This window comes from Phyllobates terribilis, unplaced genomic scaffold (assembly GCF_046119375.1).
Source record: "Phyllobates terribilis strain yellow unplaced genomic scaffold, ASM4611937v1 Scaffold_2__4_contigs__length_985480577, whole genome shotgun sequence".
Taxonomy (NCBI): Eukaryota; Metazoa; Chordata; class Amphibia; order Anura; family Dendrobatidae; genus Phyllobates; species Phyllobates terribilis.
In genome coordinates this window covers 113,954,382-113,982,327 of record NW_027362762.1, presented here as the reverse complement: position 1 = coordinate 113,982,327, position 27,946 = coordinate 113,954,382, and the positions used below count along the sequence as shown (strand labels likewise).

Below are 27,946 nucleotides of genomic sequence, written 5' to 3'. Positions count from 1 at the left end.
GTCCCCCTGCAGTAGTAATGACGCCGGGCAGTGTCCGCCTCACTCAGCGGAGAACAGCCCCTCCCCGCTGTGACACCGCCCCGGACGGCTGCCTGACATCCTCCGGTAGTACCAGCCCCGGCCACCGGAGGGAGCGGGGAGCGCTGGCCGGAGCGGAGCAGTATGGCAGAGCGGCTCATCCACTCCTTTGGGAACCTGCGCCTGGATGAGCGGCGCCCCCACCGGCAGCCGCAGAGCAGACCCCCGCACCATCCCCGGCCCAGCTCCGCTCCTCCGCCCTCCAGGTTTACCAAGCACATCTACCTGCTGCGGGGGCTCCCGGGCTCCGGCAAGAGCAGCCTGGCCAGGTAGTAAGAGCGGGAGTGATGGGCGCCATGTATAGAGGAGCCGGGAGTAATGGGGGGCGCCCGGCTGTGTATAAAGGGAGCACATAGCCATATACACCTCCAGGGGGCGCTGTGGTGGTGGGGGGGCATAGCCATATACACCTGCAGGGGGTGCTGTGGTGGTGGGGGGGCATAGCCATATACACCTGCAGGGGGCGCTGTGGTGGTGGTGGGGGGGCATGGCCATATACACCTGCAGGGGGCGCTGTGGTGGTGGTGGGGGGGCATGGCCATATACACCTGCAGGGGGCGCTGTGGTGGTGGTGGGGCATGGCCATATACACCTGCAGGGTGCGCTGTGGTGGTGGTGGGGGGGCATGGCCATATACACCTGCAGGGGGCGCTGTGGTGGTGGGGCATGGCCATATACACCTGCAGGGGGCGCTGTGGTGGTGGGGCATGGCCATATACACCTGCAGGGGGCGCTGTGGTGGTGGTGGTGGGGCATGGCCATATACACCTGCAGGGGGCGCTGTGGTGGTGGTGGGGCATGGCCATATACACCTGCAGGGGGCGCTGTGGTGGTGGTGGTGGGGCATGGCCATATACACCTGCAGGGGGTGCTGTGGTGGTGGTGGGGCATGGCCATATACACCTGCAGGGGGCGCTGTGGTGGTGGTGGGGGGGCATGGCCATATACATCTGCAGGGGGTGCTGTGGTGGTGGGGCATGGCCATATACACCTGCAGGGGGCGCTGTGGTGGTGGTGGGGCATGGCCATATACACCTGCAGGGGGCGCTGTGGTGGTGGTGGTGGGGGGGCATGGCCATATACATCTGCAGGGGGTGCTGTGGTGGTGGTGGTGGGGCATGGCCATATACACCTGCAGGGGGCGCTGTGGTGGTGGTGGTGGGGCATGGCCATATACACCTGCAGGGGGCGCTGTGGTGGTGGTGGTGGGGCATGGCCATATACACCTGCAGGGGGCACTGTGGTGGTGGTGGGGCATGGCCATATACACCTACAGGGGGCGCTGTGGTCGTGGTGGGGCATGGCCATATACACCTGCAGGGGGCGCTGTGGTGGTGGTGGGGCATGGCCATATACACCTGCAGGGGGCGCTGTGGTGGTGGTGGGGCATGGCCATATACACCTGCAGGGGGCGCTGTGGTGGTGGTGGTGGGGCATGGCCATATACACCTGCAGCGGGCGCTGTGGTGGTGGGGCATGGCCATATACACCTGCAGGGGGTGCTGTGGTGGTGGTGGGGCATGGCCATATACACCTGCAGGGGGCGCTGTGGTGGTGGTGGGGGGGCATGGCCATATACACCTGCAGGGGGTGCTGTGGTGGTGGTGGGGGGGCATGGCCATATACACCTGCAGGGGGCGCTGTGGTGGTGGTGGTGGGGCATGGCCATATACACCTGCAGGGGGCGCTGTGGTGGTGGTGGTGGGGCATGGCCATATACACCTGCAGGGGGCGCTGTGGTGGTGGTGGGGCATGGCCATATACACCTGCAGGGGGCGCTGTGGAGGGGAGGGCTGTAGCCATATACAGCTGCAGGGGGCGCTGTGGATGGGGGGGCCGTAGCCATATACAGCTGCAGGGGGCGCTGTGGAGGGGGGGTATAGCCATATACACCTGCAGGGAGCGCTGTGGAGGGGGGGCCATAGCCGTATACACGTGCAGGGGGTGCTGTGGAGGAGGGGGGCCGTAGCTGTATACACCTGCAGGGAGCGCTGTGGAGGGGGGGCCGTAGCCGTATACACCTGCAGGGGTCGCTGTGGAGGGGGGGCCGTAGCCGTATACAGCTGCAGGGGGCGCTGTGGAGGAGGGGTATAGCCATATACACCTGCAGGGAGCGCTGTGGAGGGGGCGGCATAGCCGTATACACCTGCAGGGGGCGCTGTGGAGGGGGGAGGCCGTAGCCGTATACACCTGCAGGGGGCGCTGTGGAGGGGGGGGGGCGTAGCCGTATACACGTGCAGGGGGCGCTGTGGAGGGGGGGGGCGTAGCCGTATACTCCTGCAGGGGGCGCTGTGGAGGGGGGGAGGCCGTAGCCGTATACACCTGCAGGGGGCGCTGTGGAGGGGGGGGGGGGGCCGTAGCCGTATACACCTGCAGGGGGCGCTGTGGAGGGGGGGGGCCGTAGCCGTATACACCTGCAGGGGGCGCTGTGGAGGGGGGGGGGGGGGGCATAGCCATATACAGCTGCAGGGGGCGCTGTGGAGGGGGGGGCATAGCCATATACAACTGCAGGGGGCGCTGTGGAGGGGGGGGCATAGCCATATACAGCTGCAGGGGGCGCTGTGGAGGGGGGGGCATAGCCATATACAGCTGCAGGGGCGCTGTGGAGGGGTGGGCATAGCCGTATACACCTGCAGGGGGCGCTGTGGAGGGGGGGAGGCCGTAGCCGTATACACCTGCAGGGGGCGCTGTGGAGGGGGGGGCCGTAGCCGTATACACCTGCAGGGGGCGCTGTGGAGGGGGGGGCATAGCCATATACAGCTGCAGGGGGCGCTGTGGAGGGGGGGCATAGCCATATACAGCTGGAGGGGGGGTATAGCCATATACAACTACAGGGTGTAACAAAAATTTGCATAAAACTTTAGATGCCAAATATTGGCTTGGCAGATACGGGCACTGTGGTGCCAAGGCAAATGATTCTGGAGATGATCTCCGTTGGCCGGTGCAGTGATGTTGATGTAAGTCAGACACTCTGTGCCAGCAGTATCCTAGCATTAACCCTCCATACTCCCTGTGTGCGGTAGGTTTAGGCCGCGTTCACACTGCTCTGCCCCTGTGCATTTGAGCTAGTCTGTAAGGCTTCAGTATTCTCTCCATTCTCTATTGCAGATTCTGTCACTTTTACAGAGACACATTCTTCAGTCTGTGTTTTTTCTGATATGACATTATGACGGACACTTGACTGAGTGGGGTCCGTCTGACACGGCTTGTGGTCCGTCTTATGACTAGGCTATGAGCGCACCATCCGGAATTGCTTGCAGAAAATCCGCAGCGTTTTCATGTGTTTTTTGTGCGTTTTTGCCTGCGGATTTGCCATGTGTTTTTTTCCAATGCATTGTATAGGAAAAACGCACAAAGAATGGACATGCTGCTTCTTTTTCCGCACATGAAATTCAGTCAGGAAAAATCCTGATCATGTGCACAGATCTTGCAAAATGCCATAGGAAATCACGGGAGAAGGTTTGCATTGCGTTTTTGGGGCCAATTCCACACGGATTTACTGCATCAAAAATGCACTGTGTACACATAGCCGTAGGTGGCATCATACACTGTCACTAAGGGGTCTAGACCGCCTCCAGCAAACTTTACAGCTGGCACAATGCAGTAAGGTTGATAATGTTCTGCTAGAATTTGCCAAACCCAGACTTGTCCATCAGATGCCAGATAGAGAACGTGTTCATCACTTCTTAGAACACATTTCCACTGCTCCAGAGTCCAGTGGTGGTGGTTTTACACCACTTTATCCGACATTTTGCATTGTGCTTGGTGATGTAAGGCTTGCATGCAGCTTTCTGACCAATGTCATAGAGCTCCCGGCAGGGCCCGTTTTCATGTTAATGTTAACACCAGAGGAGGTTTGGACTCTGTAGTTATGGAGTCAGCAGAGCGCTGGTGACTTTTATGACCTCTGCTCCTCAGCACTCAGTGACCCCCCCCCTTCCCCTCTGTAATTTTACGTGGTCTCCTTTTCATGACTGAATTGCTGTGGTTCCTCCACTTTTCAATAATTTCACTCGCGGTTGATTGTGGAATATTTAGGAGAGAAGAAATTTCATGAGCTTGTTACATCGGTGACGTCCTATTACAAAACCGCGCTGGTATCAGAGAGATCTTTACCCCCAGCCATTCTGTCACATGTTAATAAAGCCAGACAACATGGTGAGGGGCTGCACGTTATACATGGGGGGCAGCGAGGGGCTGCACGTTATACATCGGGGGCATCGAGGGGCTGCACGTTATACACCGGCGGTAGCGAAGGGCTGGACCGTTATACATCGGGGGCAGCGAGGGGCTGGACGTTATACACCGGGGGCAGCGAGGGGCTGGACGTTATACACCGGGGGCAGTGAGGGGCTGGATGTTATACACCGGAGGCAGTGAGGGGCTGGACGTTATACACCGGGGGCAGTGAGGGGCTGGACGTTATACACCGGGGGTAGCGAGGGGCTGGACGTTATACACCGGGGGTAGCGAGGGGCTGGACGTTATACACCGGGGGTAGCGAGGGGCTGGACGTTATACACCGGGGGTAGCGAGGGGCTGGACGTTATACACCGGGCGTAGCGAGGGGCTGGACGTTATACACCGGGCGTAGCGAGGGGCTGGACGTTATACACCGGGGGTAGCGAGGGGCTGGACGTTATACACCGGGGGCAGCGAGGGGCTGGACGTTATACACTGGGGGCAGCGAGGGGCTGGACGATATACACTGGGGGCAGCGAGGGGCTGGACGATATACACCGGGGGCAGCGAGGGGCTGGACGATATACACCGGGGGCAGCGAGGGGCTGGACGTTATACACCGGGGGCAGCGAGGGGCTGGACGTTATACACGGGGGTAGCGAGGGGCTGGACGTTATACACGGGGGTAGCGAGGGGCTGGACATTATACACCTGTGGTAATGGGACTGAATAAGAAACATGAATTCAATGATTAATACTTGTCTCCCAATACTTTTCTGCATTTAGTATAGATTTTTATGGAAGATATGCTATCCTTTGGTTTTTTTTTAGGTTATGTTCACACGTTTCTTTTTTTCTGCAGGCAAAACCTAATCTCTTGGCAGTAAAAAAAACAAACTGCAGACAAAAAGCAGGTTTTGTTGCTTTTCTTGCTGTTTTTTTTCTGCGTTTTTCAGGATCCCAAATTTTAGCTTTGCTTCCACCACACAAGCATGAACAGCACGATGTGTTAGTCCACCAATGCAAGACGTATGTGAAACCATGAAACATTTTTGGAAAAAAAGGCAATTTGATCAAATTATTAATGGAAAAATATTTTTGTCTGAAAAAAATGACTATTCTGAATGAAAAAATACACAACTGCAAATGTAACAACAGCGGGGGGAGTTGAATTGGTCGGGAATAGTTTACCTAAGACATTGGCAAGGCATTTTGTATGGCGGACACTGGTTACTTTCCCACATTGGTTGGTCATTGAGATGGTCAGGTATTGTTCAGTTTCACACATTGGTCAGGCTATGTTTAGTTTTATACATTGGTCGGCCGTTTAATTGCTCAGGCAATGATTACTTTCAGCAGCAGATGGAAGGAAAGGAGACAGTCATTACTAGTGGGTAGGCGGAGCCCACATAGGATAGAACACCTCAGATTAAAAAAGAGTGTTGTCCGGCCCCTCCAGCTTGGGCTCCTCCTACTCCAGCTCTCCAGTCTAAAATTTGAGGTCACAGAGGATGGTCGCTGCTGGAAGCAGCTCCTCAGAAATTTTTTTTATTTTTATCGGACAGAGACTTGGACCCCCGTGGTCTTGAGGTCTCAGGGGTCTCAGCGCTGCTGGACCCCCACCCCTCCCTTGGCGGATCTGCATTACCCTTTGAGAGAGGTCCCTGCAGAACCCTGCCGGCCCCGGGGGATGAGGGATGCTTCCCTGGCGGGGACGCAAACCGCGCATCTGGGGTCACTGCGTTCTCCGCCCTGGGGGGAAGCTTGGGCACAGCGCCACAAATCCCTGGGAGTCCCTGTGGCGCTCAGCTGGGTGAGTACTCAGCATGTTAATGTGTTTTGAGTGCTTCAGCGGCTGCTGCGGCAGCCGCTGCTACATGTATTCATGTGGTGACTTGTGTTTTTTTGTCCGCAGGTGGATGCCTGCAGGACATGGAAGCGGGGCAGGAGCGGAGGAGTCGCGCGCGCTTTTTTTGAAGCCGGCGGGGGGCGTGGCTTCGCGCCTTCCCGGTCTTTCGCGGGCAGGAAGCGCTCTGAGCGCGCGCTTTCTCCTGCCCCTCCTCTTCCGGCTTCTCTCTCCTCACAGCGCGGCGGCCATTACTGAACGGCTTCCATCGGGCTCCTCACTCTCCTCTCCTCCCGACAGACCGAAGGAACACTGCACCGCGGCCAGCTGGGTGAGTCGCTTCTGCCTGTCAGGGCAGAAGCTTAACCCCTCACCCCCTCAGCGCAGGGCACCTTTCTGAGGCACAATAAGGTGGCAGACTGTGCTGTCCTGCAGCTATTACCTCATATAGAGGTTCCTTTTTTTGTCTGGGGCTCGCACATCCTTTTCATTTCACAGAGGTTGTGGGGAGTCTGCGACATTAACCCCTTATTAGGCGGTTATCCCTTAATTGGGGGTCAGCTGGGGTAGCTCTCTCTTTAAGAGCTTTAACCCTTCAGCTTTCTTTTAAGAAACCACACTGTCCTACTTACTGACAGGTTTAACCTGCCATATACTGTGTGAGGGCATGTCAGATCAGGGTCCAGGAGGTGCGGACCGTCTCCCAGGTCCGCTACAGGATCAGTCTCGCGTGTCTGACACGCAGGAGTCCTCGACGGCGTCAAGCGCAGCGGTCGGGGGTTTCGGTGATGGGGCAGTGGTCAAAATGGAGGCCCTCACTCGTTCTATTGATGGCCTGTCTGACCTTCTAGGTTATTGGGTGTCAGCTAGATCCTCTCATGGCAGGAAGCGCCACAGGCCGGTGCTGCCCTCCCCGCGCAGCGACTCGGAGATCTGTTATGGAGGGTTCCCCTTCAAGCTCAGATGGGGAGATGTCCGATTCGGATAAGGAGGATCGGCTGGGGCACTCTGCCTCTTTTTTGGGCCGTGCAGAGGCTTTTATTGGAGCCATGAGGGAGGCGTTACAGTTTCCGGAGGAGGTAACTAGACGTCCTGGTAAGTCGGCCCGGATGTTTCAGGAGTCGCATAGGTCGCGCTTGGCATTACCATCTCTGGATGAGCTTAATGGGGCAGTGGAGAAGGAACGCCTGTGTCCAGATAAACGTTTTCAGGGGACACGGTTTTTTTGAGGCACTGTATCCGTGTTCCACGGAGTTGATTGATAATTGGATTCCTTCTCCTGAAGTGGATGTCCCTTTATCCCAGCTTAGCAAATCCTCATTACTGCCTGTTAAAGGGAAGGCGAGTCTGCAGGATCCGCTGGACAGAAAAGCGGAGATGGCGGCGAAATCCATCTACGAGGCCGCGGGTCATGGATTCAGAGCGGTGCTAGGATCCATGTGTGCTTGTAAAGCTTCCCTAAGCTGGTTGGACCATCTACGGACGGCGTGGCAGGATGGATCCCCGCTATCCGAGGTAGATGGGCTTTTCAAGTTGTTGGAGGATGCGGCCCGATATGGCAGTGATGCAGGTTTGGATACCGCGTCACTGCTGTCCAGGGCGCAATCCTCGGCGGCAGTCAGAAGAGCACTGTGGCTCAGTGGACCGGGGACGCGGTTTCCAAGCAAGGTTTGCTATCTTTAGCTTACAAGGGTGGTCAGTTATTTGGATCTGACCTCACGGAGCTGATTGTCAAGGCAAAGGCAAAAGAAGCGGCCTTACCACAGCGAAGAACTGTGGCTTCTGCGTCGGGCAGGCCTAGTGCCGGTAGTAGTCGGCGGCCCTTTCGGTCCAGGGGACGGTCCGGTCAGCCCTCTTGGGGATCGGGTCGTCCCTCTTTTTCAGGAAAAAAGGCTTCTCAGAAATCCCGCACTCCCTGGAAACAGAGCTTCCGTCAAGACAAGCGGGAAGCTGACAAAAAGCCCGCTAAGGCGGACTGACGCCAGGTTTTCACTCGAGGGCTCTCGAGTGGGGGGTCGCCTGCTCCAATTCGAATCGACTTGGGCGTCCCGCGTTTCGGACGCCTGGGTGACGCGGGTTGTGTCAGCAGGCTACTTCATAGAGTTTCTTTCTCGACCCCCGGACAGGTTTTGCCGATCTCTCTTTCCGTCAGAGCCCGAGCTAGTTGCCGCTCTACGGCAGGAGGTCGATTCCCTTCTGCAGAAGGGTGTGGTGGTACCGGTTCCGCCGGAGGACCGGGGAAGAGGGTTTTATTCAAACCTCTTTGTGGTCCCCAAAAAGGAGGACAAATTTCGCCCCATTCTGGATCTCAAAAGATTGAATCGGCATGTCCGCACCCAGAAATTCCGCATGGAGTCGCTTCGCTCGGTTGTGGCGGCCCTGTCGCAGAACGACTTTTTGGTGTCAATCGACATTCGCGACGCTTATTTGCATGTTCCCGTCGGAAGGGCCCACCAACGCTTCCTTCGTTTTGCCATAGGTCAGGACCATTTCCAGTTTGTGGCCCTACCATTCGGGTTGGCCTCGGCGCCCAGAGTTTTTACAAAAATTCTGGCACCTCTCATGGCGATCCTTCGAAGACAGGGGGTTACGGTTCTTCCCTACCTGGACGACCTTTTAATTGTGGCGTCCTCAAAGGAGGAGGCGGTGACGGCTCGCAATCTATCCCTTCAGCTCCTGGAGGACTTCGGGTTGCTGGTCAATTGGAAGAAGTCGTCTCTGGAACCGTCGCAGTCAATCCTGTTTTTGGGGATGCATTTCGACACGGTACGAGCAGTGGTGTCCCTGCCTCCAGACAAGCAAGCAAGTCTTCTTCGACATGTACAGGTTATGAAGTCTTCGACAGCAATGTCCCTTCGAAGGTGTATGCGCCTTTTGGGTTTGATGGTGGCGTCAATGGAGGTACTTCCGTTTGCCCAATTTCATTCCAGGACTCTCCAAATGCTCATTCTGAACCGTTGGGATCGATCACAGGCTTCGCTGGATCGCAGTGTCATCATCTCCCACAGGGTGCGAGAGTCTCTAGAATGGTGGTTACGTCCGGAAGCGTTATCCCTGGGGAAGTCCTTCCTCCTTCCGAGGTGGTCGGTCATAACCACCGATGCCAGCCTGTCAGGCTGGGGGGGTGTCTGGAACGATCTCTGGATTCAGGGAGTATGGTCGTCGGAAGAGTCTGTCCTGCCGATCAACATCCTGGAATTGAGGGCGATTTTCCTTTGCCTCCAACACTGGACGGTCCCTTTAAACGGTCTGCCAGTCCGAGTGCAGACAGACAACGCGACGGCGGTCGCGTATATCAACCATCAAGGTGGAACGAGGAGCTCTAGGCTTATGATGGAAGTGTCTCGGATCCTGGTATGGGCCGAGGCCAAGGTGCCAGCCATCTCTGCGATTCACATTCCGGGAGTTCAGAATATCACGGCGGACTTCCTCAGTCGCGAGAAGGTGGATCCCGGAGAATGGAGTCTTCACCCAGAAATTTTTGCACAGCTGTGCTCCCGTTGGGGAACTCCTCAAGTGGATTTGATGGCATCAAGGTTCAACACCAAGTTACCGACGTTCATGTCCAGGTACAAGGACCTGAAGGCTGTGGCGGTGGATGCTCTGGTGGCTCCGTGGGACCAATTCGAGCTAATCTATGTGTTCCCGCCGATATCCTTACTTCCTCTGGTGTTGCGTCGGATCAGACTGGAAAGAGTCCCGGCTATGTTAGTAGCCCCAGACTGGCCAAGGAGGACGTGGTTCTCGACGCTGGTGTCGCTTCTGGCTGCGCCTCCACTTCCTCTCCCTCTTCGCCCGGACCTGTTAACCCAAGGGCCCGTTCGTCATCCGGACCTGAAGTCTCTGCATTTGACGGCGTGGCTCTTGAGACCGAAATCTTGACTCGTCAAGGTTTTTCAGCCGAAGTCATTGCCACTCTGCGAGCTGCCAGGGGTCCTGCCACTACTAGGATCTATCACAAGACTTGGGAGGCCTTTTTTTCATGGTGTTCGGGTTCTTCAAGGAACCCGAGGATTTTTTCCATTCCCAATTTGTTGGCCTTTTTGCAGTATGGCCTGGACAAGGGTTTGGCAGTTAGCACTCTGAGGGGTCAGGTTTCTGCTTTGTCCTTGCTGTTTCGGAAGGCTATTGCCTCGCGTAGGGACGTTCGTTCCTTTTTTCGCGGGGTAACCCGTCAGTTTCCGCCGCGGAAGGCGCTTGTGTCCCCTTGGCGGCTCAATCTGGTCTTGGAGGCTCTTCAACATGGGCCTTTTGAGCCTATGGACTCCGTTAGCCTTTCTTTGCTTTCTTGGAAGGTTGCCTTTTTAGTGGCAGTCACCTCTTTGAGAAGGGTTTCTGAACTGGCGGCTCTTTCTTGCTCGCCTCCTTTTCTGGAGTTTCTCCCGGATCGCGTGGTGCTTCGCACACGGGGCGACTTTCTACCTAAGGTGGTGTCACAATTTCATGTTAACCAGGATATTGTGTTGCCCTCGCTCTGTCCGGAACCGAGGAATGCGAAGGAACGGGCCTTGCACTCATTGGATTTAGTGCGGACTTTGAAGTTCTATTTGTCTATTACTCAAGGTTTTCGGAAATCGGACTCTGTTTGTGATTCCAGCAGGTCGTCGGCGTGGTCAACGAGCTTCCAAGGACACTATAGCTCGATGGATTCGGTCGGCCATTTTAGAGGCTTACCGACTCAAGGGCGAATCTTGTCCAATTAAGATTCGAGCTCACTCCACGAGAGCTGTGGGTTCATTGTGGGCTTTTCATCAAGGGGCCTCGGCAGCTCAACTCTGCCGGGCGGCTACCTGGCGCTCCGTCCACACTTTTACAAAGTTTTATAAGGTGGACGTCAGTGCTTCCGCTGATGCAGCCTTAGGACGTAGGGTCCTGCAGGCGGCTGTAGTTTAAGTTATCGTTAACTTGTATTTAGCGCTAGTTGCGCATTTTTCTAGGTTGTTGGGATTCTGCCTCTGTTGGTTTTTTCCCACCCTTAATTTTTGGACTGCTTTGGGACGTCCCACTAGTAATGACTGTGTCTCCCTTCCTTCCATCTGCTGCTGAAAGACGGATTTTGGTAATTGTAAAATCCTTTTCAGCGTAGGAAGGAAGGGAGACACAGCTCCCTGCCATGGCAGAAGTGTGTTGTTGTGTTTTCAGATGCAGCGTGACCCTTCTCTGATGGCGATTATCTGGGCTGAGGTCGGCGCGCTAAGGCTCTGTTCCAGCATTGCCAGCTCATCGCAGTGGTCAGGTCCAGTGAGTAGTACCTGGGACTGTGTGGTTTTTCTGTTATATGCATAACCTGTCTCTTGTTTTTTCTCTGAAGTTCTTCAGAAGGGGTTATGTTGCTCCGCTGGTGATACTTGCTCTTCCTTAGCTTGTGTACGGACTGGAGAGCTGGAGTAGGAGGAGCCCAAGCTGGAGGGGCCGGACAACACTCTTTTTTAATCTGAGGTGTTCTATCCTATGTGGGCTCCGCCTACCCACTAGTAATGACTGTGTCTCCCTTCCTTCCATCGCTGAAAAGGATTTTACAGGTAAGGTCTTACCAAAATCCGTCTTTAACACACTACATCACTAATTTAATTTAACTGTACTATTCCTTACTGTCATCTCAGGCGCGAACACCAAGATATTATGGTTTAAGAGAAAATCCCAAAAATAAATGGCTTTTACATCCTGCTGTACCTGCTTTTTTTCACTAAAAACGCAGCAAAAACTGATGGCAATGTTTTTTGCTGCGTTTTTGCACTTTCTCATTGCTTTCTATGGGTGAAAAAAACGCAGAAAGAAGTGACGTGCTGCAGTTTTAGAATAAGCAGCAGTTTTCCAATTCAGTCAGGAAAAAAAAAACAACTAATGTGTGTGCATGAGATTTCTGAAACCTCATCGCTTTTGCTGGTTCTGCAAAAAGTAGCTTTTAATTTGCAATAAAAAAAAGCAACAAAAACGCAACGTGTGAACTGAGCCTTATAAAAAATATCAGATCCTAGCACGAGGAAAATCTTTTAAATGTTTTTACTTTGAGCCCCGTATAGACATTAGACCAGGTGTCCAGAGCCCCCCTACTTCTCACAGGAAGTTGAATGGAGCAACAGTCGTCAACTTTTTCCGTCAGCCTCCTAGACACTGAAATAAGCACCGAGGTTGTGATGACAAACGGGGGACTTAGAACCCACATTCCGGTGTAATCAGATGATGTTTTATCCTGCGATATGACATAGTGCGGACCCTCGTCATTTACTGTATGTCATGTGTTTGCATTTCACCAGTATAACTCCGGGACGTGATAAATAGAGAAGCGATGTCCTAGTCATAGTCACATGCACAGGACGGGTCCATGGTGTCTGTTACAGTCACATTAAATTGTAATGCAAGTTAATATTTAATAATAAAAAAAACACAGAGTAAACAATGAGATTTCTCAGCCAGAAGCTCAGGAATATTATTTTGTCGTGTGTCATATACAGATATTTCAGTTTTCAGCTGGCGAGTGTGAAAATACCAGCTGGGAACAGATAATAAAAACTGGTCTGTGCCACCCAGCTGGCAGGTTCACTAATACGTGTCTGACGCTATCAGACCGATAAGGTGTGTTACTGTACTGATGGCCTCGTGCAAGTGCTCTGATACTTACAGATGTAAAAGGGAATTACCTGAAAATTACAAGATGATTGGTTTTCTTCCATTACATTTATTTTCACACACTTTTATTGTATCCAAAAATGTTTCACTAAGAAAAGCTGAAAGCAGTGTCTCCCAACGAGCGACTTGTGGCCCATGTGCCCAGTATATGTACTTTCACAATGCCAAAGAAGAAGGTGTCGCTACCTGAGAAATAATTTCATATTGTTTTACATCTTTATTAGACATGATTAAAATACATAACACACATAGAAAAACAGGAAAATAAGCCCAGGAAAAGATGCGGTATCTCAGATGTTAATATGTAAGCATAATCCTGATTACATGAGAAGACCCAAAAAAAAACACAATAAAAAACAAAATGAGAGAATCACATATGTAATATCATATTGTTCAAATCTTTAGAAGTATAAATTTATGATTAAAAATAATAACGTCTTTTATTAAAGAAATGTATAACACAGTTTGACTAAAGTGCAATGTAATTCTGAAGTCCTATCAAAAAGTGCATAGTGCTAAATATATAGAAATACTAATAAGATGTAACCCATCAGTATTAAAATATAGTCTTGACAGTAAAAAAACAATTGTTACTCATAGAGGGAGAGAAAAAACATATGTAACAAATAAGAGTTGGCTTACCACACAGCCCTTTTACGCGCGTCTCACCTAATGGCTTCTTCAGAAGGGTCTATGTACTTTCCCAGCTGTAAAGAAAAAGAAAAAAACAACCCATATCACTATAAATTAATAGTAGTGTAAAAACCACCACAAGGGCGTATATCACCCAATGATCGAGAAAAACACCAATATAAAAATTGTTAGCCTTAGCACCTAGTCCGGTGTATACAGATGTGCAGCAACATAATGCTGTATGGGGACAGGACAATTATATTAGTGCTGGTTCTGTCCTCATCGCTGTTTTGTAGGCCAGTGTAAACAGTCCAGTAAACGGCCGCTGATTGGCTTGTATATAGACGGTCATTTAATGGCCTGGAGCAGCTTGTCTAAATGAATCAGTAAGAAGTCGAAAGTGGTAGATCCGCTCTCCCAAACAGTGGAGCTAGCCAGTCCCATTGTAGCTTCACCGGCATCAAGACATGGCCGAGAAATGAGGCGTAGTCGCCCCGACTCTACAGACTGCACACCTGCTGGATTCTTACACCGATGTCTTAACCTGGAAGAAGTTAATCATGTTGGTAGAGGGACTGTACCCCACGACTTATTACCACTGTTTAAATAAAGTGGTAATATTTATAATATGGAATAAGACATCGGATCACAGATATCAAGGTATCATTTTAGTCAGCTTTATATGACCTGTGTGCCATATAGACAGCTTTAGGAGGTTTGATCCTACTGACAAAGACCGATTCATCAGGTAGTCTTTCAAGGTTCTTAGTAGCCAAACACTATTTTTTCGTGCTGTTCAAGCTTCTAGGAGTAATATGCTGCTGACAGATCACCTTTCACCCCTTAACTACTAATGATAGATATATCTGTCATAAATGGATATTAGTTCCTGCAATATAACATATATTTCTCATATACTGATATTATAGGTACAGTGCAATGTTCCCTATAACATGGCGTCAGAAGTGTTGCTGTAATTCACAGCCAGGCTCTTTCCACAACTGTCATTGTTGAAGCCAGCTCCAATCCAATCAGTTTATCCACTTTAGATATTGTAGTCCATTTTGACTGTGGCATCGAACGTGTTTGGAGTCGCCCCCTTTATGTTACCATCATCACTGTGATCTCTGGGTATCATTGGGTTACAATGGCGGCCTCACCATCAGTATATGCCTCCCAGGTCAGGTCAGAGGCTACGTGTCAACGTAATAGTGGCCGTCAATAACGCTGAGGAATACTATAGATGCTGATTTATTAAAACCGTCTTTTAAAAACAAAAATGCCTTTGTTATCATTAGAAGCCAAACTGTTCTTATAAGAGCAGTTTATGTAGATGAAAGCTGAGCTCTGGTCGCTTCTCTATTAGACCATTGTGATAAATGAGGCCATTATGTATTCCAAAAATTCCCTTATTTTTGTCGTCTCTCATTACAAATGTGAAGTCCACCAGGTGACATTTTCTGGCAGCTTGTAGCCATTTTGAGCACAATGCTCATGTCACTGTGATATTTCGGGAATATTGACCTTCTACTGATTCATTCTCCTCTAGTGATTTATAATTGAATTCCAGAGATGTTATTACGGCAGAGAACAAGAGGTCGGGAGTGAAGATGAAAGATGTTTGTGTGGACAGGATCGGAACAAATATCAAAGCGACAATCTTTATCCAGAAACTCCTAATCTAATACCCCAAAATAACACTGATCAGTCACCCAACAATTACTGACTAGTACTCCTGCTTCTATCCTCAGGCTGTCACGTAGCCCGATACTGCTCGGTGCTATGATCCATCATAACTGTCAACCCAAATATTCCCAAGGGTGTAGGCACGAGATCTCCCATCACATAAGGGGGATCTGTAAGGCAATCTGCAAAAATCCAGTACATAGGATATGAAGAAATACTCTAGTGGCACAGATGCAATAAGTCCTGAACGGCACAGGTTGGCACCTGCTTCTTGTGTCATCACCCTCGTACAGACCCTCTATTCACCCAATCAAAAGAACTGGAAGCATTAAAACAAAGTATCTACATATAAATAAAACCTGCGTATAATGCAGACCACAAGAAATTGGGAGATCCCTGTGTACAGCAGTTTTTTAGGGGGATGAGTTTTGAAGATCTCTCAACATTTAATGTATGGTATACCCCAGTATGGGCGATGGAGTATGTATTATTGATCCATTTCTGGTGGATGAACATTAGGTCACGTTCTGAGTGACAGAAAAAGCAGATGGTTGATATTGGAGTCTGGCAGACAGCTACTTCCTGTACCAGAAACAGAAGACATCTAGGTTTATCAGAGAAGTGACAACATAAAGGAGTTTTCCCATGAACAAAGTACATTTAATCAATAGATCTTGGAATAATAATAATTTCCACAATTGGATGTGTTTAAATAAAATGTTCCTGTGCTGAGATAATCTTATAAATGTGCCCCTGCTGTGTACTGTGTAATGGCTGTGTCTGACCATGATCATACCACAGCTCCTGGGCAGGGGAGGAAGCAAAAGAGTATACAGACAGGACAGCAGGGGATCACATCTGCTGCTTTCTGTGAGGCAAAACATTTCCCTGCCTTTTTAAAAACATATTTCACCTCAAAGAAAGAACCATCTGTGATCCCCTGCTGTCCTGTCTGTATACTCTTTTGCTTCCTCGCCTGCCCAGGAGCTGTGGTATGATCAGACCATGTTCCTGTACGGTCAGACACAGCCATTACACAGTACACAGCAGGGGCACATTTATAAGATTATCTCAGCACAGGAACATTTTATTTAAACACATCCAATTGTGGAAATTATTATTATTCCAAGATCTATTGATTAAAATGTACTTTGTTTAATTTCCGATATCAGGAGGGCTGCTTTAGGACATCATACTGGACAATTTTGAAGGATTTAGGGTGAGAGCATTGCACAGTTGTCAATTTATTCATGTATTTCCAGGAGGAAGTGCACAAAATGGTGATGTACAGAATATGCACAAAAACAAAGGAATTGCACAATATGGAGTTCTTAGAAAAGATGTGAGAATCGATTAGCAGCACTGCTGGTACAGCAGCCATATCAGTGGTCTGTGGCTGCCGGATGGAGCCCTCAAACCTCCTACCTGCCGGCATCCCAGCGTCTTTCCTGATTTGTAGATCCAGTGCAACATTCATCGTTGTGCCACATACATGACGTCACAACAACCCTAATCAGAAGAGGAGGGTCGTAGGGCTCCCCGACCAGGGTCCTGTGAATTGATTCCCTCATCGCTAATGCTTAGCATTACTGTTTAATATGGAATGTAAGTATTTACTAAATCTGATCTTGGTAGAGTTGAAAGGTCCTTGTTTTATTCTGAACATACATAATAAACATGTATATATCAAGATATCCTCCATCTTCTCCCTGCTGGGACACAATAATAATAATTAGATATTTCAGCATTTACCATGTTATCAACAATGTACATGAAGAACCGTTTTTCTCTTGCTGAGAGTTTTGATATCCAAGGGGCCCATCATGTTTTGTTTTATTTTCCAGTCACTTGCTCCCATTCCTCAGGTTCATCCCAGTTTATTTATTAGAGCTGCAGTCTGTGCTCCAGAGCTGCTCTTCGTACTCTAAGGTTATGTGCGCATGTTCAGGATTTGCTTGCAGAAATTTCTGCAGCGTTTCTGCAAGGTTCTGCATCTCTTAACAGCAAAAACGTTGCGGAAATTCCTTGCATTTTTTTACATTTTCATGCGTTGTTTTTGCCTGCGGATTTGCCATGCAGTTTTTCCAACCTATTGTATAGGAAAAATGCAGGCAAAAACGCACAAAGAATGGGCATGCTGCTTCTTTTTCAGCACATGAAATTCAGTAAGGAAAAATCCTGATCGTGTGCACAGATCTTGCAAAAACTCATAGGAAATGCTGGGATAAGGTTTGTAATGCGTTTTTGGGGCCAATACCATGCGGATTTACCACATCAAAAACGCACAAAAAACACTCCATGTGCACATAGCCTAAGAGCTGATGGGAAATTTCAAGTAGTTTGGAGCTAATAGGCCACTATCATTGAGCACTGGCACACCAAACACAAAAATATGGCTATCTGCGCCACTTTGTTGCTACTATGGTAGTTTTTATGGGTGAGTGGCAGGCTTATTTCTGCTCTTCTGCCTCATCTATTTGCACAGCCACATTAATGAGGAGTCTATGGACAACGATCTTTGCTTTCTGGATATAATCACATTTCCAGCCTTCTTCCACATTCTGCATATTTCTCAGTCTTGTATATTCTATTATGACACCGCTTGGCTTATTTGAAGACAGGATTTTAGTATTTAAAGGGGATGCCCACTGCACAGCCAGATGACAGCCCACATCTATCCTGTGCATGATCAGTGCAAGTTCTCTTAGAATTTCAATAAAAACCTATAAAAACAATCAGCTGTGAGATATGGTCGTAGGTATAATGTCTAATTTTAAATATTTATTATCCACCTTGAGGCTCTGGAAGAAATATAGAAAATGTCTTTTTTTAGGTTTGTTTTGCTGCAGTATGATTTATCTTGGTCTGCGAGTATGCAGCTGCATAATTGAAGACTGGGTTGATAAACCGCGTCAGGTTATTATTATACACTGATGTATAGATCCGAGTCTGGGAGTTAATGGTAAAGGAAGCGCGTGGTGTTCTCCAGATCGGGAGGAGGATACTGGGAGAATGAGGGAATAAGATGTCAGACAGCATGATGCATGGCAGAGCTGAGCGCTTGCATGTACAAGACATTTCTTGATGAGTTCTTCCGTTTTCCATTTCTAGGAAACTGAAGAGAGATTTTCCCAGCGCACTTGTGTTTAGCACCGACGACTATTTCATAATGGAAGACGGATCCTACATCTACAATCCTGATCTGCTGCAAGATGCTCACAAGTGGAACCAGAAGAGAGGTGATCCTACATATTATATCCTTATACACAATGCTGTGTGTGCCAGCCCATTTACGTATTTTTCCATATTGGGTTTATATATATATTTTTTTTAGTCCTTGCAGCCCTCTGAACCAGAAATAAAGATATGACAATTAATGGGCACAGTTGCCTCAGTCCAGCACATGACCATAGTGCATGTTAGGCCATAGGTAAAATTAGGTGTCACATAAGCGCCTTAATATATATGGAAATACACTATATGGACAAAAGTTTTGGACACCAACACATTACACCTGCAGACACACACACAAGATATCAACCTTCCTTGAAGCGGACTTTGGATTCTAAAGTACACTGCTCAAAAAAATAAAGGGAACACTTAAACAACAGAATATAACTCCAAGTAAATCAAACTTCTGTGAAATCAAACTGTCCACTTAGGAAGCAACACTGATTGACAATCAATTTCACATGCTGTTGTGCAAATGGAATAGACAATAGATGGAAATTATTGGCAATTATCAAGACACCCTCAATAAAGGAGCGGTTCTGCAGGTGGGGACCAGAGACCACATCTCAGTACCAATGCTTTCCGGCTAATGTTTTTGTCACTTTTGAATGTTGGTTGTGCTTTCACACTCGTGATAGCATGTAGGTGACTCTACAACCCACAGAAGTTGCTCAGGTAGTGCAGCTCATCCAGGATGGCACATCAATGTGAGCTGTGGCAAGAAGGTTTGCTGTGTCTGTCAGCGTAGTGTCCAGAGGCTGGAGGCTCTACCAGGAGACAGGCCAGTACACTAGGAGACGTGGAGGGGGCCGTAGGAGGGCAACAACCCAGCAGCAGGACCGCTACCTCCGCCTTTATACAAGCAGGAACAGGAGGAGCACTGCCAGAGCCCTGCAAAATGACCTCCAGCAGGACACAAATGTGAATGTGTCTGCTCAAACGGTTAGAAACCGACTCCATGAGGGTGGTATGAGGGCCCGACGTACACAGATGGGGGTTGTGCACACAGCCCAACACCGTGCAGGACGCTTGGCATTTGCCACAGAACACCAGGATTGGCAAAGTCGCCACTGGCGCCCTGTGCTCTTCACAAATGAAAGCAGGTTCACACTGAGCACATGTGACAGACGTGACAGAGTCTGGAGACGCCGTGGAGAGCGATCTGCTGCCTGCAACATCCTTCAGCATGACCGGTTTGGTAGTGGGTCAGTAAGGCTGCGTGCCCACAATGCGTTTTTGCTGCAGCATTTCTGCTGCGGAAACGCTTGAAAAACTCTTGGTAATATGTGCCCCATGGTCCCCAATGACAATCCGCATGTTCTGTGCCCATGCTGCGGAATTTTCCGCAGCAGATTTTATGTGCGGAAAAATCCGCAGCATGTCCATTATTTGTGCGTTTACGCATGCAGAATTGCCTACTCAATGCATTAGAAAAACGCATGGCAAATCCGCATGTCAGAAACTCGTGTTAAAATCCGCATGCGCTTTTACTGGCAAGGCCATGCAGAAATGAAGCGGAAATTTTCTGCTTCATTTCTGCATTGTGGGCACACAGCCTAATGGTGTGGGGTGGCATTTCTTTGGAGGGCCGCACAGCCCTCCATGTGCTCGCCAGAGGTAGCCTGACTGCCATTAGGTACCGAGATGAGATCCTCAAACCCCTTGTGAGACCATATGCTGGTGCGGTTGGCCCTGGGTTCCTCCTAATGTAGGACAATGCCAGACCTCATGTGGCTGGAGTGTCAGCAGTTCCTGCAAGATGAAGGCATTGAAGCTATGGACTCGCCCACCCGTTCCCCAGACCTGATCCGTTTGAGCACATCTAGGAGATCGCATCTCGCTCCATCCACCAACGTCACGTTGCACCACAGACTGTCCAGGAGTTGGCTGATGCTTTAGTCCAGATCTGGGAGGAGATCCCACAGGAGACCATCCGCAACCTCATCAGGAGCATGCCCAGGCGTTGTAGGGAGGTCATACAGGCACGTGGAGGCCACACACAATACTGAGCCTCATTTTGACTTGTTTTAAGGACATTACATCAAAGCTGGATCAGCCTGTAGTGTGTTTTTTCCACTTCAATTTTTGGGGTGACTCCAAATCCAGGCCTCCATTGGTTAATAAATTTGATTTCCATTGATGATTTTTGTGTGATTTTGTTGTCAGCACATTCAACTTTGTACAGAACAAAGTATTCAATGAGAATATTTCATTCATTCAGATCTAGGATGTGTTAGGGTTAGAGTGTTCCCTTTATTTTTTTGAGCAGTGTATATGCACTTGTTCATACGCTGCATTTTTGTTCCACACATTTTTCTAGTAGTAAAAAATGCAGTATTTAATAGTACCGGCAAAATGAATGAGATTTCTGACATCTCTGTTTTTTCTAATCAGCAGCATGTCAGTTTTTTCAGCATTCTTGTGGTTTTCACCATTCAAATGGGGGAAAAACTGCAAGTAAAAACAGGTCAACAATGCACCTATTCTTTGTAGCTTTTTTTTTTTTTTTTTTTACTAACTGTTTTTGGTGCAGAAAAATCCGCTACAAATACTCTACATGTGCACATACCCTATCGTGGGCAAATGTTGGCATCATCACAATTTTCTACTTCTCGCTTTTCCTCCAGTGGTTGCGTTGTGAGGTTGGTGTAGTCGGCAGTATGAATATTTTCAGAACTTTTTATCTTTCTAGCACGGAAAGCAATGAGCAGAGGAAGGACGCCAATCATTATAGATAACACGAACATCCTGGCCTGGCATATGAAGCCCTATGCAGTAATGGTAAGATAAATGACTAACGTTTTGCCAAATGTTTATACCATTTAAGTATCCATATTATGTATAATTTGTTTTCTCAGCCCATTCACAGACCGCTGCTCGGATACCTGGGTGTCCTGTCTCGCGTTTACTGCCTTAGGCCCCATTTACACGTCCCAATGATACCAGTACTGGAAAAAGCAGCACCGGTGTTATCAGTGTGACATGTACTGGAATAAAACGCCTTGCAGAAAATAATGATTTTTGTGTGTTAAAGATTTGTAAACTTTGCCAAGACTCTTGCTAGATTGAAAAACATCTAATTTCAGAACAGGACACCTTATAAAAAAAAAATTGGCACACTTTAGTGCCTTGTATGCTGACCTAATGTTACAGCTATTAACCTAATAAAAAAAAAAGTGTGCCCCCCCCCATTTTTTTTATAAGCAGCAAAGCAGACAACTGATATTATCAGGCTGGGAAGGTCCATGGTTATTAGACCTTTCCCAGCCTGCACCCACCCCAGAAGTGGAGCATCACATTAGATGCGCCAATTCTAGCGCTTCGCTTCGGCTCCTCTGATGCTCTGGGGCGTTAGCAATTGTGTTAATGGTAGTTGGGTTTAATGTCAGTTGTGAATTGTCCAAAAACACAGCTGTCATCAAGCCCTGGTGTTAGTATTGGAGAGGTGTCTATCAGACACCCCCCAATTACCAACCCAGTACCAAAAAGAATAACGTGCTCAAAACAAGTTAAAAGAACACTCCCCAACATTGTCCCTCATTCACCAATTTATTATAAAAAAAAAAAAAGTTCCCAAGCAGGTCCGACATAGGCCAGTGCTTCCCACGACGTTCTCCAAGTCAGTTGTCCAAAGCCTATGGAGGCTCGTTTTGAGGCTTAGGCTTTAGCAGCTGCCTCTCCCTGAGACGGTGAAGAGCAGTAACGTTGCTGACGTCATCGCTCATCAGAGTCACCGGGTCACGCTGCGCTCCGTGAGACCCGGCGACTGAGAGCCATGATGTTTTTATTCCTTTCTTCACAGAGGTATGAGGGTTTTTTTTTTGCAGAATGAGCTCTCATTTTCATTGGTTTAGGGATACATAATAGTTTTTAAAGCAGGATAACAAAGAAAAGGTGAGTAAAAAGTAACAAGTAATTTAGGCAAAAAAAGGACATGTGATGTACAATGTGGCGGCAGCAACCTAATAGTGTATATCTGTAATCCATGTCCTTATACATTGTACCATTAGGCCCTTGAGAACGGATATCGGGTTATATTCCTGGAACCAAATACGCACTGGAAGTTCAATGTGAGAGAACTAGCCAGGTATGTGATGGGGAGACATTAGGAACATGCATCACCTATATACAGTCCTCATAACTAACCACATGAAAGAACGCGTCTGAAGCGCAGCAGTTTGGGCTCGTTAGAGATCCATTAAACTAAATCTAGTATAATTTGCTTAAAATATAAATTTTTTAACCCCCTCGAATGTATACTACATCTATACGGCTTTCAACCAAGCCATGACTCACTGAAACAGCTACTGAACTGAAATGGAAAAAAATATGGCACGCACAACCATTTATCTTGTCACTATGGCCGAGATACAGGTCAGCAAGCGTTGTAGTCGCACTCAGAGGCATTGGAGCCTGGGGACCCAAAACATCCCTTTGGCCTATATGAGAAAGTCATGAAGGTTGGGGGCCCCTGTTGCATTGGGGCCCACAAGCTTCACGTTATGCCACCGCCAATCAGAATGGTTGATATCAGGCCCTCACTGTACAGATTGATGCAGGTCCTACAGGTGGGACAGTTATTCTATATCTGGTGGAAATTAATTTTTTTTGCTGTATCATTTGATGCACTTAAGAAAAAAAATAGCCCCCAAAGATGGACAATCCCTTTAAAGAAATATTGGAGTACATCAAACAGTAAAATTGCCAAAGAAATAAATACATGAATAAAAAGTAAAAAAGTTGCAAAAAATACAAACAAAAAAATGAATAAGTAAATATGATAAAACCACAATCTTATTTTGGAAGGAGGGGATAGCATTGAGGAATAGGATGAAAACTCTTACCTCTGCTATGCTTTAGACTGCATTCACATGTCAGTGTACAGACCGCAATCCTTGGACTGACCGTGGTTCTCCTGCCCCGAACTCAACAACCTCATATATCCCAATGAGACCAGGTCAGGAGCCCTGCAATTGGTCTGTAGAAAGTGGCCCGAACACGGACTTGTGAATGTGTGGAGACATACTAGCGGATCACATCGGATGCGATATGCTGATGACACTTGGCTGCTGCTCTGCTGCGAGCAGGAGCCAAGTGTCAGTGCTCCGATCCTCTCGCATAAGGAAATCACTGCAGAGGAGACAGAGAAATTAAATTCTCCATCTCCTCCACTGCCGGCACCCGCGGATGATATCAGAGTGCAGTGCGATGTTTCACACGCACCCATAGACTTATATGGGTGCGTGCGATCCGATTCACGGATGCAATCGCAGCATGCTGTGATTATTTTCGCATGCCGAGTCGGCATGAGAATATAATCGCAGATGTGAGCTGCCCCATAGGTTAACATTCGGCCGAGTGCAATCCGATTTTTTTTTTTTTTTAAAATCAGATTGAACTCATCCGATTGCATCACAAATGGGAGAGAACCCTCACGCTGATTTCGGGATCATGGAGCTATGATGGGACTACGTATTGATTTTATCAGGAGTCCCATCAGCTTATCCTGGAGATATGGAAGTAACTATAACAAGTTTTGTAGTTTCCTTTGTTTCAATTTAAGTTTCAAGATCTTTAGAGAATAGGACCATGGTAATTTAGTGGAGAAGGCTGAGAACTGTTACACAACTAATAAATAGTGCAGGCAATCTTCTGTTAGCTAAAAAGATCAGCATCATCTATCACTGTCGGAAAATCTTGGAGCCTAGCTCATAGATCACCATTACTAAAGCCGCCGGCCATACATATTATATGGCTGTCAGTCGAATTATGCTTCGGCCGGTTGTGTGACCGACAGCCATCTCAGCCGACTCTCCCATACACAGCAGCTCTCATTCAGCCAAGCGCTCCTGTGTGCTCTACAAGAAAGCCAGCGACTGACGCGTCGACCGGCGGCTCATCTCCGGAAGAACATTGTGATCGGCAGTTCAAAATCAGACATGTGCGATTGACATCTCCCTCGGCCATCACCCCCATACACAGTAGACACTCAGCCGAACCCGTTGATATCAGTGGGTTTAGTAGACATTCATTTAAGGCGTATGCTTTAGACAAACTTAGGCTGAACACAGAGATTTTGTCTAGAATTGTCCAACTCTGCCGCAGTTTAGTTTTCGGTGACAGAAGGATGGAACTTGTTAGACTTTAACCAAGGACTAATTTTTTTTTTTATTATTATTATTTCCACCGTATAGAAGTGTCTGACCAAGGTGCCATCCAGTGAATTATTTTCCTCTCTCTAGTAAAATAAAAATGAAACCTCAGCTTGTGCATCGTGCCTCAATAAATGTCTCTAAGGCTATGTGCACACGATGCAGAAATGAAGCAGAAAATTTCTGCATTATTTCTGCATCTCCCTGGCAGAAAAAACGCATGCAGATTGTGCATGCGTTTTTCCTGCGGAATACATGCGGATTCACATGCGTTTCCGCATGTGGATTGACAAGCGCTTTCCAGGCGATTTTAGCATCACTTGGAAAGTGCTTAACAACTTGGTCACACTATATAAATCCATGCAACCGGCATGGATTTATATAGTGTGACCCGAGAGAATGGTAAAAATAAAAAATAAATGTATACTTTACCCTCTGATGACCCGCACTGTCCTGCTCAATCCGTTCTCCCTCGCCGGCAACTTCGAATTGAAAGACCTGCCGACGTCAGCGTCACATGACTCTGACGTCACATGACGTCAGCGCTGGTCCTTCAACTCACTGCCAAGTGCCGGGAACCAAGCAGGAGCGCTGCGCGGGCCGACAGAAGGTAATTATACATTTATTTTTTGTTTTATTCTTTTTTTACAGCTTTTTTAATGGTACCTGGGTGTGGATGAGACTCTCCTCTCCTCCACACTCGGGTACCATCCGCACATTAGAACGCGCCAATAACGCAAGTACAGATGCAGTCTTGCGGAATTGGCGTGTTCTAATGCAAGTCAATGGCGGCGAAAACGCCGCGTTTACACAAAATTAATTGACATGCTGCGGATTTTTGAGCGCGTTTACGCTGCGGAAAAATCCGCATCATGGGCACAGCACATGCGGATTTCAATTGGGGAACATTGCTTCCCTTCTACCATGCGTTTTTAATGCGTTTCCGCAACTGCAAAAACGCCGCGGAAACGCATTAAAAATGCATCATGTGAACTCAGCCTAACAGATTCTCTCAGGTGGGTCTGATAATTTGTTTTCTCCGTGTTTAGGAAGAATAGCCACGGTGTTCCCAGTGATAAGATCCAGCACATGAAAAACGCTTACGAGCACAATGTCACTTTCCACATGGTCCTCCACGCAGAAAAGCCAAACTAAAAACGGATACATGATTCTGAAACCAGTATGAGGAGAGAAAACCAGAAGAAAGGTGCAAACCCACCTCACACACAGAAAACCACATATTCAATGACTTTTTAAAACCCACCACATAATATCCAATTGACCAGCATCTTGGAAGGTGGCCATCATTATCTTCAAAGCAACTAAGTGTCCAGATTTTTACAAGTTAAAATAATGTGTACAGATCAGTGCAATGCTCGATGTTTGGCCAGTTTCCCACCAGTGCTTGTATCGAAAGACCCATCCCGACCACTATCTTTCCCGATGTAGGCCAACTGCTTCATAAATGCCCATGAGGCAGTCCGCTCAGGACAGGAGACCCAGCGGTAGGGCCAGCTCTTCCGGTCCGAGCACTTCCTATAAATCCAATCATACATTCATGTGATATTAACAATACACCACTAACCAGTGTGTTTAGAACAAAAAAAAAAAGTTCAGTGTAGGAATAAAATATGTGATATCTGAAATACTAAACTATCCCGCTTAATTCCATTTGTGAAATGTGACTCGCTTTAGGTTGGGTGGTGATGCATGTAGTATTTTCTGCACCCCAGTCTCATAGTGAACCCTATTAGTGCCTAAATAAATACACCATATATTGATTAACATCACCATACAATGCTCAAATAAAAGGTAAATATGGGGACATCAGCTGGGTCTTTCTAAGTTTAGGGATCAAGGGTGAAAGATTTGGGTGCCCTCACATCAACATGTGTCACCTCAGTCGCAGCAGGTACTGCACCTTGTGATAACCATACACAAGTAATTCCAGCCCTGGGTAAAATGCACATTTCTGGTATACAGTACATATTACCATGGGTTATACCTTAAATTTATAGTGTTCTATCATGTTATTATAAAGGTGTGTACCCTCAGTGACACTCATGGTACCACATCTTGGTTGCAGCGCAGCGTCATTCCCCTCCCTGGGGCTGGGCTGCAGTACTATGTGCATATGCTGTGTGTGTCTGAACAGACAGAAGATGCAGCCCTTGTGTGAGTGGCATTGCCTGTTTGTCCTGTTGACCAGAAGGAAGTGGATCCTTACTGATTATATACACATTTTTCCAAGGAAGACTCTGTGAGCAATGTTCCCACGGGAAAGATTTTCTGCAGCAAAATTCTGAGCAAGAAAAATTGTGCATTTTTGTTGTTGCAGATTTCAACATTTGAATTGTAAAGGATCAAATCCACAATAATCTATAGCATGAATTCACACGCTTCAGATTTCACATCCGCACTGCAGATTTTTTTTTTCCCGTCTGTGGATGAGATTTCTTATCTACTTTGCTGATAATCTAATACGCAACACATATTTCTGCATGAAAATCTGTAGTGTATTCGGCCCGTGGGAACATACAATTAACACTAGAAAACAAAATAAAATCTGCACACTAATGCAGCAAAAACTATGGAAAACTACTGCAGACAGGCTTGCAAATAAAGCTTGACCCATTGGAGAAATTAAATCATGTAGATTTACACATGACATTTTTCCAGTGGGGAGGGAGGTTTATAATTATATGTATATTTTACAGAGTAAAAATGAAGAAAAAAAAAGTTTGAATCATTCCTTATTAACCAATATTAAGCCATTTTGATGACTTGTAGAATTGTGACGTCCTCTTTATTTCTGTATTGCTTGGATCCATATTTACAGATGTTCCGTTTCTTTCTTGTACATTCACAGATTTTTATAAGAAACCAGATTTTGTAGAGAATGATTTTATAAATATATGTACAGTTTATTAAACATATATACAGACTCTGCCTCTTATTGACCGCGGCATATAGGACACTTTCAGGGCTTTTGCTTTCTTTTCCGGCACAGTCTTCTCTGGTATGGTGCCTTACTTATATCTTGAGTCTTCACGGCTTCTTCCGTTCTGGGATGGCAGATGTTGGGGGCTTTCTGAATGTCTGAAGTGGAGATTTTCTGGCCTCCCTCTAACCCAGATACAAGGGCTTGTGTATTAATCATGGCCAGCTCTTCATCAGCAACAAACCCTCCTAGTTTACTTGGGGTAGAAGACCCTGTATTTACACCGGTCTTGGTACACGCACGATCATCTTTATGTGAGCTGCGAGGAGGCCGAAATGCCCTTTGTAACGAAGGAGATACTAATGTCCCCATTGGCGTAAGAGGAGCAGGGGACGGTATTCGACTTAGATAATCCAACCCTTTCATCTTTTTGCAGGTCTTCAGGTCCATGTCGTTACTTGCGCTCAAAACCATATTGTTACCCTCAGGGGTCGACATGTGTTTCACTTGAGAGTTATTTATTTTTGGCACTGGAGTCTAAGTAAGATAAAAAGAAGAAATATTGCA

General features: G+C 47.8%; 2 protein-coding genes across 2 annotated transcripts in view; one reads left to right on the top strand and one right to left on the bottom strand.

The window, feature by feature from the left end:
- Positions 1 to 27,374, top strand: N4BP2L1 (NEDD4 binding protein 2 like 1). Its single transcript, XM_073662513.1, has 5 exons — positions 1 to 347; positions 18,167 to 18,294; positions 20,979 to 21,067; positions 22,297 to 22,373; positions 25,488 to 27,374. The coding sequence occupies exons 1-5, from the start codon at positions 163 to 165 to the stop codon at positions 25,591 to 25,593; spliced, it is 585 nt and encodes a 194-aa protein (XP_073518614.1). The 5' UTR covers positions 1 to 162; the 3' UTR covers positions 25,594 to 27,374.
- The window catches only part of BRCA2 (BRCA2 DNA repair associated), a 90,223-nt gene continuing 89,141 nt past the window's right edge, over positions 26,865 to 27,946 (bottom strand). Inside the window, exon 26 of the mRNA XM_073662511.1 lies at positions 26,865 to 27,916. Coding sequence (XP_073518612.1) covers positions 27,419 to 27,916 — 498 coding nt within the window. The 3' untranslated portion in view covers positions 26,865 to 27,418. The remainder of the gene's footprint in view (positions 27,917 to 27,946) is intronic.